Here is a 14230-nt window from a genome sequence, read left to right on the forward strand (position 1 = left end):
AAAAAAAAATAAAAATCAAACAAAAACAAACAAAAACCAACAAACAAAAACCAAGCAAACAAAACCATGCCAGGCAAACTGCACAAGGAGATCAAAGACGGGACACAGCTGAGGGACATGCTCCTCACAGCCTTTACACAGGAAATGAGGAAACTGGGTGTGACATCCCGTGGTCAACCACTGTGTCAAGGAGGAGTGCTCACCTTCTTCACCGTTGATAACAGAAATAATTCAACAATATAACAATAAATAAACATACTGAGTACCTGCGATAACAGCAATAAATAAAAGAAGCGGACTAGAACAAAAAGTGAGGCACACCCAGAAACAGTGGACAGATCTCCATATGAAAGCCTTGTAAAGTAGCCAGGTCCCAAGCAGAAAGCTGTATTTGGAAATGCCCCAATGGACAACCTGTGACTTCCAGACCCCCATCCTGCCCCTTCCGTGTCCCAGCCTACTTGGATTTGACTCTCACAGGTACTGTCCTACCTGTGCTAAGCTGAAACTGAGGGGTTTTGCTCAGCTTCAGACAGGCCAGCAGAACCACACGGGATTTCTTCACTCTCTTCCCTCTTCTACTCCAGTGCTTCATACTCTCTTAAGGCTATAGTTAGTAGGAGTGAGGTGCCGTGAGAGCTATGGATATTTTGCCCCACATGAAGCAACTGCTGTGAGGCTGCCACAGGTTATGCCTGTTCTGGCCCTGTTGATGTGAGACGGCAGCCTTTGTCTGGGTGACCACTGAGGAGTGTGTTATGACTGTCATGGTTTTCTTACAATAGGAATTTTTCTTAATTAAGCTCTGAAGTGGAAGATGGCTGTACATGTGTCATACCAGCAGCAGGAATTGTGTCTGACTTTGTGCCGCTCCCTCTTAACACAGACCCTGAACAAGCCTGTTACCACATTTTGAGCTCTCAAACGTGATGAGTATCAGTCCCATGCCAGAGAGGGCATTTCTTTTTCTTCGATGCAAACAGGATGTGCTTACAACCATGAAGTGCTAGATTGTGCTTCACAAGAAGTATATATAACTATCTACTGGCACTGGCATGCATGCAGGCAGTAGTACAGCATTTTTTCTAGTTAGTGATAAATGGCCTTAAATCATTTGTGTGCTGTGTCACGGAAAACAACAACCACACACAAAACCAACAGTTCTCCAGCTATTGATCAAAAGTAATAAGCATCACTCATAATAACAGCTATGCTGGGGAGAACTCACTGTCCTCTGGGTATCTTTCACGTCTGGCAATGTGTGCATCAGAACTTTATACAGCTTCCCAGAATAATTTGTTTAAAAGGTTCCTGGTTTATATTTGTCTCCTCATCTGTCATCTCAATAGATAAAATGAAACTTTATTATAGAGTCAGACCTCAACTAACAAACATGATGAGTGGGTTTTGTCACTTTATTAAAACTCTGTGTGTGCTGGAATTAATTATGTGCCTTTTGAAAATATAAAGAACTTGCTGTTGTAGGACAATAGCAACTTGATGGACTGCAGCAATAATGGGCGTCAACTTTTGCTGCACGGCTGCAGAGCTGCAGTGAGCTGTCTCAGTGTAGTTTTTTCATGCTGTAGGACCACCAGGGGCATTAATTAAAGCTTATTTGCTAGCACTGCAAGCGTGAAGCTCCTCATTCTGCAAGGCTGCTTGCTTTAAGGCGAGTAAGCTTTTAGGTGTAAGCTAATACTGATGAGCGTTCATGGGCCCTAGCCCCCTCAGGACATGTGTTCTGCACCCCTTGAAGGGCTGCTGCACACTGCATTCACACCAGAGATTTATCTCTGAACTGCAGGGGATGTGCATGGGACATAAAGTACCACGGAAGGCTTTCACCTGAATGCACACGAAGACATCATAAAATGCACTGTCCCCCTCTTACCACCATGCATGCCTTGCCCACCCACTTTCTTCACTTTGCTGTGTTTAGCCAGCCGCAATGCTGAACCTCAATGTCAAACCTTAATAAGCCTTAATGCAAGAAATTCCTGTGTCAGGATTAAAAAAAAAAATAAATTAAAATCTCTCAATGAGTCACAGCAACCTAATGCTGGTATTGGTTTGCCAGGAGTCTGAGTCAGCACAGGTAGCGCACGAAAACAAGCTCTGTGTGGCAGCAGGCTGTGACTGGTGGCAGAGCCCTGTGCACATGGCTGTGCTGAGTTTGTTTGTAACTCAGTACAGCCAGGGGACTGGAGACCCAAATGCAGCCTGCTGAGTGCAGGGGCTCAGTGGGCTCCCTCCCCATCTCACAGCAGTGCTCGGGGGTGTCTGGCACAGCTGTGCTCCCCTGAGGCAGCAAGGGAGCAGTGCCAGGGCTGCACCTCCAGTGGCCACAAGCACAAAGCCTAGAGTGTGCTATGCAGCCCTGGCCCTGGGAGCCTGCTGTAGCCAGGTGCCCCCACGGCCCTGCTCCCATCCCCAGAAACAGGCACACGAAGCTCCCTTCCCAAGGCAGGCGGTGTTGAGAGGGCATGGAGTCCTCCCCTCACTGCAAAACGCGTTTGTGGCTGTCCCAGGCAGAGGCTGCTGCACAGCCCGTGCACGCACCTGTGTGTGTGCATATGCGTGTGTGTCTTGTCCACTGACTCCCCCAGGCATAGCCTGCGGCTGTACTGAGGGGACACGTGCTGCTCTTCTCCAGGGGCCGTAGGGAACCGGAGGCACAGGATCCTGGCTGGACCACCATGGCACACACCTTCATGCCAGCACAGAGAAACATCACCTTCCCTACGTCACACGAATCGTAAGCATCACTAGAGGCACGTGTTCTGCAACACAGCTTCCAATTTTTATTAAAATCAAGTGTAACCTTTTACTTTCCCTGGCCCCATTCCTATTAGGAATGGCTTAATACAGATCTCTGCTAGTGTAGGGTTGGTGCTATAAGCTGAGGGAAAACAAAAACAAAACAAACAAACAAAAACAAACCAAAAAACCCACACCTTTAATATTTTGTTCCCTTCCTGGTAGGAGGTGAGTATGAAGGACGACACCACGGTTGGTCCTACAGCTCTGCTAATACCAATTGAACTGTAGGTACAAGAGGCATTTGTGCCCCATTTCCTGCTATCTCCTAAAGTATCCCGCTATCCCACTTGTAGGAATACCTAAAAATGCACACAGTGCACTGACAGACCAGCTAAACGGCTCCTCAAGTAGGAAAACCACGTTAGGGGACTGGAAAGCTCATGAGACTAGCAGCAGAAAACAACATGCAGATGACACGATACTCATTTTCCCTTTCAAATGACGTTTTTTTGAGAATCAGGAGGAACAGGCAGAACAATAACATTGATTTTTAGATGACAGCATTGTCTTTTTCTTAGTAGGGGGGAAAAAAAGCCTACTCCTAACGTAGATCACAGCTGCTGTGCTGCAGCTTAGGCCACTGGAGGAGTGAGTCTCACTGACATTAGTCAATTTGGACTGGTCCTGACTGCAGTCACTGAAGAAGAGTATGCAGAACTGGGAGTCACTGCTGATATAACATCACCTTCCCCTTCTTGGGCAGCATGTATTTGAAGTTTATCCATCTGTTAAATATGGTTTTGATACATGGGAGATGTAAAGCATTAAAAGAAAGTGGAGAAATGTTGTGAATTGTAAAAGTATTTGCTATATTCAACTGTAAGAAAAGAAAGAAAACCAACAATTCAACATTGAGTACAATAGTCAGGAAGATTTTCTATGTATATTTCTGTCATGGGGCTAAGATACAAAGCTTACTGTGGTAAATATGCATATTTACTAAATAACGCATACTGAGCTAGAGCACACATTGGAGCTGGCAGCTGGCGGTGCCTGATTTGTAAGACAGACAAAACCAAGCCCCTGTGAAAGCCGAAGCGTTATTTCTGCCCTTCTCTTCCCTTCATCCCTTTGCTTGTCTGAGATTTGTGTTCCTCCATGGAGCTGCCAAAGTGAACTCTCCATGCACGGAGCACACCAGAGGAAACCCCTCACTCAGTGTGTCTTGCACGGAGTCACAGAGCAGGGAGGAAGTGGCACGTTCACTGCCCCACCAAACGGCACCCCGGTGTGGACTCTTGGTGCTTCATTACATCTTCCTGGCTGGCTGCATTCAACAGCTGCTTCTAGAGGTTGCCAAAAACAGTTGCTCAACTGAAAAGAAATGCCCTACAAATAGTGATGGAGCAGAGCTGAACTTGGTAGAGTTTCTAGGGACACTTTTCAGTAGGCCCTTAAGATCAAAAGGTGGACTTTGGGGAAAATCTTGTGTGTGTCTGCCCCTAATTTATGCAATTCAGGAGGTTCTGATCGCAGAATTGAACCCCCCCCCCCCATGTCTACTGCTTCTTGTGCTGCCAACTCACTTTCACTGTTGAGAATTAACTTCTTCTGGCTTCCTGGTCCACCGCTGGCTGACCCACCTCCCCAGCAGCATCTGGTGGGGATGCAACACCAAGCCCCCGTGAACTGTCACCACCTGTGAGCTTGGTGCTCTCTTCTAGCTGGCGCATTTGCCTGCTTGCTGCTCGTTGCTGCTGCTCCTTCAGCTCACTGTAGGAACGGGAAAAGGTATGAAAGATGGAGGTGACAGGGAAGGCCATCAGTAAAATACCACTCAAGATACTGCTCAGGGCTACCACTTGTCCAGGGATGCTACGAGGCACCATGTCCCCGTAGCCAACAGTGGTCATGGAGATGACAGCCCACCAGTAGCTGGTGGGCACACTTGTGAATTCTTGCTTGGCTCCCAGTTCGCTCTCAGCCAGATATACCAGTGGTGAGAAGAGGGCCATGGCAACACAAAGGAAGAGCAGGAGGAGCCCGAACTCCCTCGTGCACCGGCGCACGGTGAGCCCTAGGGTCTGCAGCCCCAGTGAGTGCCGTGCTAATCGCATCACGTAGAGGATGCGCAGAGCCCGCAGGAAGCGCAGCACCAGGCCCACTCGTTCCAGGTACTTGTTCCCTGCACCTCCGCCAGGCTTGCTGCTGTTTTTTGTAGAGACCATATCCACAATGAGAGAAATATAGAAAGGCAGGATAGCCAGGATGTCGATGATGTTGAGCGGGGTTTTCAGGAAAGCACACTTGTTCTCTGCCTGGATGGATCGCAGGAGGAACTCAAACGAAAACCAAGCCACACACACTGTCTCCAGCACAAAGATGTTGTAGCACTTCTGTGAACATTCACCCTGGGGAGAAGAGGAGCAGGAAAAACAAAAAGGGGGAAGAAAAAGATTTAGCCAGAGAGCAAACCAAAGAAACACGAAGTAGGAGTTCTTAAAGGCAAGTACCAATAGCATGTTACATCGATACAAATCACTAGCTACCAAAGTAAAATCATTACTGCTAAAAGTGGTTGGAATGAATAACTGAAAAACAGAGCAACTAATTGTGTGCTTGGCTGCAGGACAGGTTAACAATGTTCTGGAGTGTCCCAGGGCTGCCAAGAATTTGTTGTGATGTTATCATAGGGCTGCCAGTCGGACAGCCCCTGCTGAAAAGCCAGTGGCTCATGCCTCATTTCTGAGCAAGCCTTTAACATTCTGCAGAAAGGATTAGTACACAATTCAAAGACCTTAATAAATGGAAGATTGCACCATCCCCTCCTGATAAATGATAAATTGCTTATAAATGGCTCATAAACACCCACAGCTTTTTATGTTGTGTGGTTGGAGTCACCTACAATCTATTATTCACGGAATATAGAATGTTTTTGAAACGCCAGTGAGCATTTAGTAACCCACTAGCCCTAGAGCCAAAAGCTCATAGGAAGTACTGATAAATGTAGGTATGTCTAAAAGAAAAAGAGGAGGAACTCCACAGACCATTTAAAATTACCTAACCTATAACAACTAATGACCATGATGACCCCACAAGCTTTCTGAGGCAGAAAAGCACTGGGGAAAAAAAAAGTGCCCCAGGCTCAATGAGTGGAAAATCAACAGAACCTTAGCTCTTTCTTTACAAAGCCTGTAAACAAGCATCTGGAACATGTGAACAGAAACAAACAATAATGGTGATGATGACTGTTCTTTGATTGTTAATTCAACAGCAGAAATACTGTGGCAATTCTCCTCTACTTCACTGCTGGTAACTCCAGCTGAATAATAACCAACTTCTTTAAATAGATTTTGATGTGGACAATTATAGGGCTAGCGCTGTTTTCTCTATAAATGCTCACATAAAAGTGTTAATGCACTGGTGGCTTTGAGCGGAAGGGAAGTGTATATTTATTTATGGGAAGTGTATATTTATTTGGTGAATCAGTTTGACTTGGAAGAGTTCATGAAAACTCTTGTAACCATATAGGAATACATCCACACTATGTAATTCCCACTGAACACACCAGCTATTAGGTATGAATGTAAAACATCGTTCTGCTTGCCTATGCTAAATTATAGCAATAAAATCTCATTAAAGAGCTGTGAGGCTGTGTCAGTGGGTGAGGCCTGTTTCACCAATGGTCAATCTGAGAACCTGGCACAACTATAAACAACTTCTGCCCACACACTCACCACGGGTTTCTTCTGTGAGACAGAGCTGAGGAAATTTTTACTGCACAGTGACACATCCTACTTTCATTACTTCTCTAAGTGTTTATACATTCTTTTATTCTTGTTGTTAAACACAACAGTAAAGAAGTAATGGATCTGTCTTTGCCCGCTAACTACAGCATTCCCCAAAACGTGGGGGACTAACTGGATACACATTTTGAGTACAAAAACCCTGCTACCCCAAGATATTATCCAAAGTGCTGAAGTGTTCTTCCCCTTTCACATTTAAGATAGGAATCCTCAGATCCTGTGTTTGTGATCCTTGTATAAAACACCATGAAAGACTGCAGTGCTTTGTACTTCAAGGTGTTTTTAAATTCTGCTTCCTATTGGCATCATATACCTCTCTTGTCTCCCAGGGGGTTATTCTGGTATGGAAAGAAAATTAATTACTTGTCCTGTTGAAATTGCTGCCCTGCCGAGATCTTAAGCATATCGCAGGGAGAAGAGAATCTGGTTTTACTGATGTAGTAGCTCAGCCTGTATTTAACTTCCTCTCTAATTTTGATAGGTACGAAGACTAGAATTTATATCTGCCTCACTACACTAATATGGTCTTTAGTGTTTTTGTCACAGATAGAGCACATGGGACAAAACAGTTTTGAGGGGCTTCTCTCACGTCATAATTAAGTTGTGAGGTTATTCCATTAGGTAATGAACAAGGAAGCTTTCATCCCACTGCACAAATCTAGCTTATCAGGATATGCTTGATCTCACTCCTAAGGGCAATGGTTGCATGTGATTTGCAGCTCTTGACACTATCCTTGCACTTACACAAAAGGATCAAACTGAGACTTTCTGAAGAAAACCTATAGAAGAATAATCATGGCTAAAGTGAAGCAGCAGAAATGGCAAGAAGGAAAAAAACACCACCACCAATGTGCACATTTCCTTTCTCTGAATGGCAGATCACTACCTGGACCACCATGGAAGGAGACTAAAATGCAGCCTGCTTTAACAGACCTATCTGCCAACAAGTGTTCTTTATTTTTATATGCAATGTGTTTTTCATGCCATTACATTTTAAGGAAGTTTAAGTAAGGTCAGTGAAGCCTATGGATAATTTAGGCTTGGAACAAACTTACAAGGATGTTAAGATATTTAATAGATAACTTGGTGTCTAATACTCCACCCCACACTCCCACTCCACGTGGTGCAGAAGGTAACATTCCTAAGTAATTCTGTATATGCATTTTGGTATGGGAGCAAAGAAGAGTGAAAATTGTTCTTCATTAATGGAATACCAGCGGAGATGTCTTCCGTAAGACTCTGCCCTCCTGCATTGTGACATGTTTATCCTGGGTTATCCACAGCTTTGCAATTTATGCCTCCAGCCTCCTGCAGAACTACATCAAAAAATCAAGCACAGGAGCAGCCTGGCAAGCTACACTCAGCTGAGCACGAGACACTTGGCTGAATGTACTCCATCCAGAACTGATGGGGAGCTCTGGCTTTTCTCCACTCTTCCCACTTTCTGCAGCTGACATTGCAAATGCTGCAATGTTTACTTTTAGTAGAGTGGAGCGATAATGCTCTGACACACAGAGCTCACTTTAACGGGATGAAACAATCCCCTTTTTTAGCTGATGCATAAGTATCTTCAGGAAAGTACTACTCCGTATCGTTATTAACCTACTGCAATCTGAACAAGCCCAGCTCTGTCCAAAAGCTGTCCTGAAAATAAGAGGGTCCAAGCAGGTCTTAGAAAGCAGACCTGTGTGTCAATTAACCTGCCAGAGGCCTTTTTTTCAGTAACTAAATGTATTCCCCTTCCCTGGACCATGTTTCATTTACATCTAGACATGACCTGTTACAATCTTCAGATGAAATCACAAACAGAAACAACGAACGTATGTTTCATGCTCTTTGCACTTTGCTCCTTTTGGCTGCAGCTGCTTTTGTTTGCTGTTTTGTCCCCTTGATATGAGCATTGTAAAAAAAATAGCAAATATTCTCATTTAATATTTTTTAACTATGTATTCAGGAGTCCATCCAGATGCTGTAACTATGCTTAGGTTTTTGAGTGTTGTTTTTTTTTTTTTTTTTTTTTTTTTTCTCCACTCAAGAAAACAAATAAAAAAGAACAGAAACACACACACATGGGAAAAAGGGCAACCAAGAATGAACCAGCCATTGGAATACAGGAAAAACAAGTCCTAACAGATTTGGATAGTGTCCTGCCCAAAACAGATCCATATCTATGCTGTATGTTCTCATAAAAAGATGCAGTGATATCATGGCTATAAACACGTACATCAACAACTATGTATTGCTTTTTACCTTTTCGAAGTAAAAAATCCAGCTTTTAGCTGGCTCTCATTCTGACTAACTGTATTTCTTTGTCTTGTAATCTAACTGATACATTTTTATGGTTACATTTTCATACCTAGTTTTATAAAGATGGGCCACAGGAAAAAAAAAAAAAAGTTTTTTAGTTTTCATAAACAGTTTGATTTCTTCTTGTCATTTAGGGGTCTAAACAAAAATAAATAAACAGAATGAACAGTAATCACAAAGGACACTCCCATTACACTTTTTTAATACTAAAAGACTAACATATATATATTTTAAATATGTATATAGCCATACCATTAAATAAACAATGTCTTAAGCTTTTGATTACAGAAAGCACTGGTATAGTAAAAATACATCTGCAGTTAGACGGGATTTTGGGGACACGTGCTAATGTCAACTCAGGACACAAAAAAAGAAAAGATGGGACATCTTAGTGAATAATTTTGTGCAGTCAAATTAAAGTGAGTCTCTTTCACTAGGATTTACAGAAATTTGCTGTCAAAAAGCCAACTGCAGTGCCTTTCTTCTGGGGACAGATTTTCTTTGCCAAAAGAACTACTGAGAAAATTGCATAAAGAAAAGCTGGTGTCACTAGAGTTCAAGCCCAACTGTATTCATTGCTCTACATAGCCTAAAAGTTTCAGCTGCCTCTCAGAAATGTTGTGGTTTGGCTTGTGGGGTCCCTTCCACTGGCACTTCCCTGGGTTGTGCCTCACAAAAATTCTAGACTTTGTTATGTGACTTCTTGATCCTTGTTTTGTCCTCTGATTTCCCAAGAAATTTTGACTTTTCTCTAGATTCTCACAGGCTTTGATGCCATCTGCCCCCTCTGGTATGAGAAGATGCCAAAAGCCAGATCACCTCTTAACTATCCCAGTTCTTGTGTTGTTTTGCTCACATTTTTTGCATGTCCAGTAGCTCTGCAGTACTTTCAAGGAAGAAGTTTCAATGCCACCCCCTTTACCTGTATAGAGAAGGATTTCCCTCCCTGTCCAATTTGTAGGGTAAGAAAACAACAACAAAACCATGAGAGGAATTGCATAAAAAACCCTTACATAAGCTTTAAAATCATGACATTTCTAAAATGTTATTTGGATTGTCTTCTACTTGCCTTTTGCCACTTGAGCATGTTGGGTCTTGGTTTTCAAATGCTGCTCTGTGCATGACAAACCAAGATATTTTTTAATAAAAATGCAGAACTTGAAATTCTGTGTAACGAAGGTCTCAGCACTGGAGATCAGTGTCACAGAGACCTGTAGACGAAGGTCCTTATACGAAGGTTGTCCATACCCTAGATGCAGTGCTGCAGTGCAAGACAGCCCCCAGCCCGGTGCTTTATGTCATTCCTGCCAGATTTGGGTGTGAGGCTGAACTGCTTCTTTCACTGAATGTCTGCAGAGAGGTTTAGAGGACGGACACTCCTTTCTCACACCCCCTTTCCCTCCCCAGACACTGTGGAAACCTGCACCTGGCCCTGTCCCAGCCTGGCCCTGCCTTACTGGGTCAAGGTCCCGAGCATCACCCTGAAATGAAGAGCCCTTTCCTGACAGAAGCTCCAGCAAAGCCAGCAGCATTACCGGACATACACACAGAGAAGACACAAATATTTTGCTCCCACTGGCATTTTTTAACGAAAAGCAATTTTGGGATGAAAAGTGATTTTTTGATAAAAGTACCCAGCCAATTTTCACAGCAAGGATGGGCGTACGACTCCTGCTACGTGACCCACTGCTGGAGTGCTGGAATGGCAGAGCAACCCCCCACCATGGGCACAGACATGCTCCCCTCTCCTGGTGGCCACCAACAGACCCAGTTACTGCAATTTAGCACCTCTGCCATTAAAATTTCTTGCTGAGGTCAGCCTGAACTGGCAGCCAGCCTGCTCCAAGCATTTCTTGTGCTCCTGATCAAAGATGATTCAGCTACTGCACAGTCTGTCCTCACAGCTCTCTGGCTGTGAATTCAAAGTAATGTTATGTTTGTCTAGCCACCAAGGGGCCACAGAAGAACCCTCTGGTTCTTGCTGTAGACGCTTTGATCTGGAGCTAGAGCTCAGTTTATGCTTCATCAAGCTGCTAGAAAAGGTAACAGGAGCCTTGCCTTTATTGGGGAGGATTGTCACTAACAGTCTGCAGTGGTATTACTGACAAGAGATAGGCCTTTTTTTTTTTTTTTTTTTTTTTTTTTTTTTTTTTTTACCCCACAGAACTTTATCGAGAATGGAGGAGATGGGCAGGAGCTATACCTGCTGTCTCTCTGAATTTCTTTTGACCTCCAATACAACACAGCCACAAATCACCGCTTTTCAATACCTTTCAGCCTGTAACTTTTAATCTGTTTGTGAAGCTGCAAATAACCATGGAACACCAACAGGAACAAGTGGTGCCTACAGACTATGGTAACCGCCAGCTATAAATGTTCCTAAGCTATAAATGTTGAACCTTGAGACCTATTTAACCTTTTTCCCTGGAAATCTTGTAAACCTCTTAACAGCTGCACTCTGACTGCACAGATTGGGTGTATGTATCTGAATATTGGAGGAAATCTCAAGAATTTCTGGGAAGAATGGAAAGCAGATAACTCGTACTACAGGTGCACAAAACATCCTCTCATAAGCATCTTTTTCTCAACCAGTTTTCCTCACAGCGGCACCTAGTTTTAAAACCCACATCTCAAAAAGCACAGCACTTGTTGGAGGGAAATGAGTGTTATCTGGCTGTGCTTTATGGAAAGCAACCAAAAACTGAGAACTGCAAGGAAGAAGCATGTAAAGAATAAAAAAGACCATAAATATCCACGAAACAGAACACGATCGACCTCCCTGTTCTTCAGATGCCTATCAGTAATGGAACAGTACCTCATCTGGAGAGGCTGGGGGGGATGTAAAGACATCTAAGACCTTAAAAACTCCTCAGACTATGTGACTAACTTGAGGGAATGGTATGTGCCCCAGCAGCCAGCTGCTGCTATCTCTCAGTCTGATCACACTACACATGAGGAGAGAGGGGCTACACTACTACTTCAGAAGAAACAAACAACATTTGTATGTGGAGCTCATGGACAGACTGCAAGATGTAATGAAGGATTTGATTTCTTCAAGAACCATTCATGTTCAAGAAGGATGGTTCAGACTGGAAAGAGTTGAGAAAGTAATAACCCAAGGTTACTTGGATGATTAGTGGAATGGAAAAACTATCTTAAAAACAGACAATCACATTTGAGTTGTTTGCCATCATCAAATGAAGGTGGAAAAGATGCACAGTTGCTGTCCGTAAATATTACCCGGGGATGAAGAGAAGCTCTGTTTAATAGTGTGTTCAAATGTTCTCACACAGATTTATGTGGACTAGCTGAATATACTGTAATCTTAGTCTACTGCCTGGATGCTTAGTTCCCAGCTCAGTCCACAGAACAGGACTTAATCCTTTTCATTCTTTAATTCTTAATTGCGCAACCCTTAATTATCATTCTTTAGTCCTCTTCAGCACAAAGTCAAGCAGGATAACCCAAACTTCCCTCAGAAGCCATCTGGACATGGTCCTGAGGTGGCCCTGCTTGAGCAAAGGAGTTGGACCAGATGACCTCCAGAGATCGCTTCAAACCTAAACTGTTCTGTGATTCTGTGATTGTTATTAATCTAAAGGTCTGTATAAGACAGTAAGTGGCGTAGTAATGACATTTAGAGCCCTATGACCTCTACATTCAAGAACATGCTTGCCATCATTTTTGTGAACAGATATTCTGAGTCAAAACAGCGCTTAGCTGTATCTGGGGTCTGCTTTGGCAATTTTATAATCTCTCAGTGACCTTTGGAAATTGTCTGAAAATTAACAGTTATGCAAGAAGACATAGGTCCATGAGAACAAGATACTATATCTGAAATTCAAGAACCCCCACAGCATTCAAAGCAAGATTTCACAGGCCACTGCCCATATCACTTTCTTTCCAGCAGCTTTGTTCTACAGCAGATCCTACCTTTGGGAAACCCCCAAGGGCGATGTGCGCATGTGGCTCCCACAAAGCCACAAAGCTTGCACCAGGCATTGCTTGCCCAGCCTAACCTCAGGGGGCTCAGTGCAAAGGATTTGTTTATCAATGCCGCTGCCAGTATTACTGACAGTAACACAGAAAAGAATGATGGTTTTTAAAAGATTGGACTATATGATCTCAGAGGTCTTTTCAGACCTTCAGGTCTTCTTTTTTATCTTTATACAGATATACAGTTTCTACAACTGTGAGCTTCCTAAGAATCACAGAATGGCTTGGGTTGGAAGGAACCTCAAAGATCATCCAGTTCCAATCCCCTGCCATTGGTAGGGACACCACCCACTAGCTGGTTGGTGGGGTTGCTCAGGACCTCATCTAACCTGGTCTTGAACACTTCCAGGGATGGGGCATCCACAACCTCTCTAGGCAACCTGTTCCAGTGCCTCACCACCCTCTAAGTGAAGATTTTCCTCCTAACCTCTAATCTAAATCTCCCCTCTTTTAGATTAAAACCATTCCCCCTCATCCTGTCACTATCTGATTGAGCAAAGAGTTGTTCTCCATCTTTTTTATATGTCCCCTTCAAGTACTGAAAGGCTGCAATGAGGTGACTCTGGAGTCTTCTCATCTTCAGGCTGAAGAGCCCCAGGTCTCTCAGCCTTTCTTCATAGGAGAGGTGCTCCACCCCCCTGAGCATCTTTGTAGTCCTCCTCTGGAGCCACTCTAACAACCCCACATCCTTCTTGTGCCAGGGGCTGCAGAGCCGGATGCAGCACTCCAAGTGTGGTCTCATGAGGGCAGAGCAGAAGGGGACAATCACCTCCCTTGCCCTGCTGGCCACCCCTGTGTTGATGCAGCCCAGGATGCAGTTGGCCTTCTGGGCTGCAAGCACACACTGCTGGCTCATGTCAAGCTTCTGTCCACCAGAACCCCTAAGTCCTTCTCTGCAGGGCTGCTCTCAATGAGTTCTTCTCCCAGTCTGTACTCCTGCCTGGGATTGCCCTGACCCAGCTGCAGCACCTTGCACCTGGACTTGTTGAGCCTCATTAGGTTCATGTGGGCCCACCTCTCAAGCTTGTAAGTCCAGCCTCATATTCTTTTCTTCTTCTCTTCAAGATTGCTTCACACACTAAAAAAGAATCTTTCTTATTTTCACTCTCACACACACATTTTGTAACTTGCTAATTGGATTAAAAAGAACAACTGATTCTTTAAAGAATTTTAAAGCTTATTTTCCCTCTTACTTTTCCTAGTTTTCCCTTTCTTTCAATCCATTTTATAGGCTTTTCTCCTCCTCCTGCCTCCTACTCACTGCTGGTTCTATTTTACTGACCCACATTAGTTTTATTGGTTCCTGCAACCCTGCAACCTGCTATAGAAATTGGGGGTATCTGTTTTTTCAACTTGGA

The 14230-nt window shown here is 43.9% G+C and overlaps 1 protein-coding gene across 3 annotated transcripts in view; it reads right to left on the reverse strand.

Moving 5' to 3' along the window:
* Positions 1 to 2940: 2940 nt before the first annotated feature.
* Positions 2941 to 14230, reverse strand: part of KCNG2 (potassium voltage-gated channel modifier subfamily G member 2) — a 72218-nt gene continuing 60928 nt past the window's right edge. For 2 of the 3 annotated variants that reach the window (XM_035318169.1, XM_035318170.1), the window contains exon 3: positions 2941 to 5174. In XM_035318169.1, coding sequence (XP_035174060.1) covers positions 4365 to 5174 — 810 coding nt within the window. In that variant the 3' untranslated portion in view covers positions 2941 to 4364. The remainder of the gene's footprint in view (positions 5175 to 14230) is intronic. The other variant, XM_035318167.1, reaches the window with a different exon arrangement.

This window comes from Oxyura jamaicensis, chromosome 2 (assembly GCF_011077185.1).
Source record: "Oxyura jamaicensis isolate SHBP4307 breed ruddy duck chromosome 2, BPBGC_Ojam_1.0, whole genome shotgun sequence".
NCBI lineage: Eukaryota > Metazoa > Chordata > Aves > Anseriformes > Anatidae > Oxyura > Oxyura jamaicensis.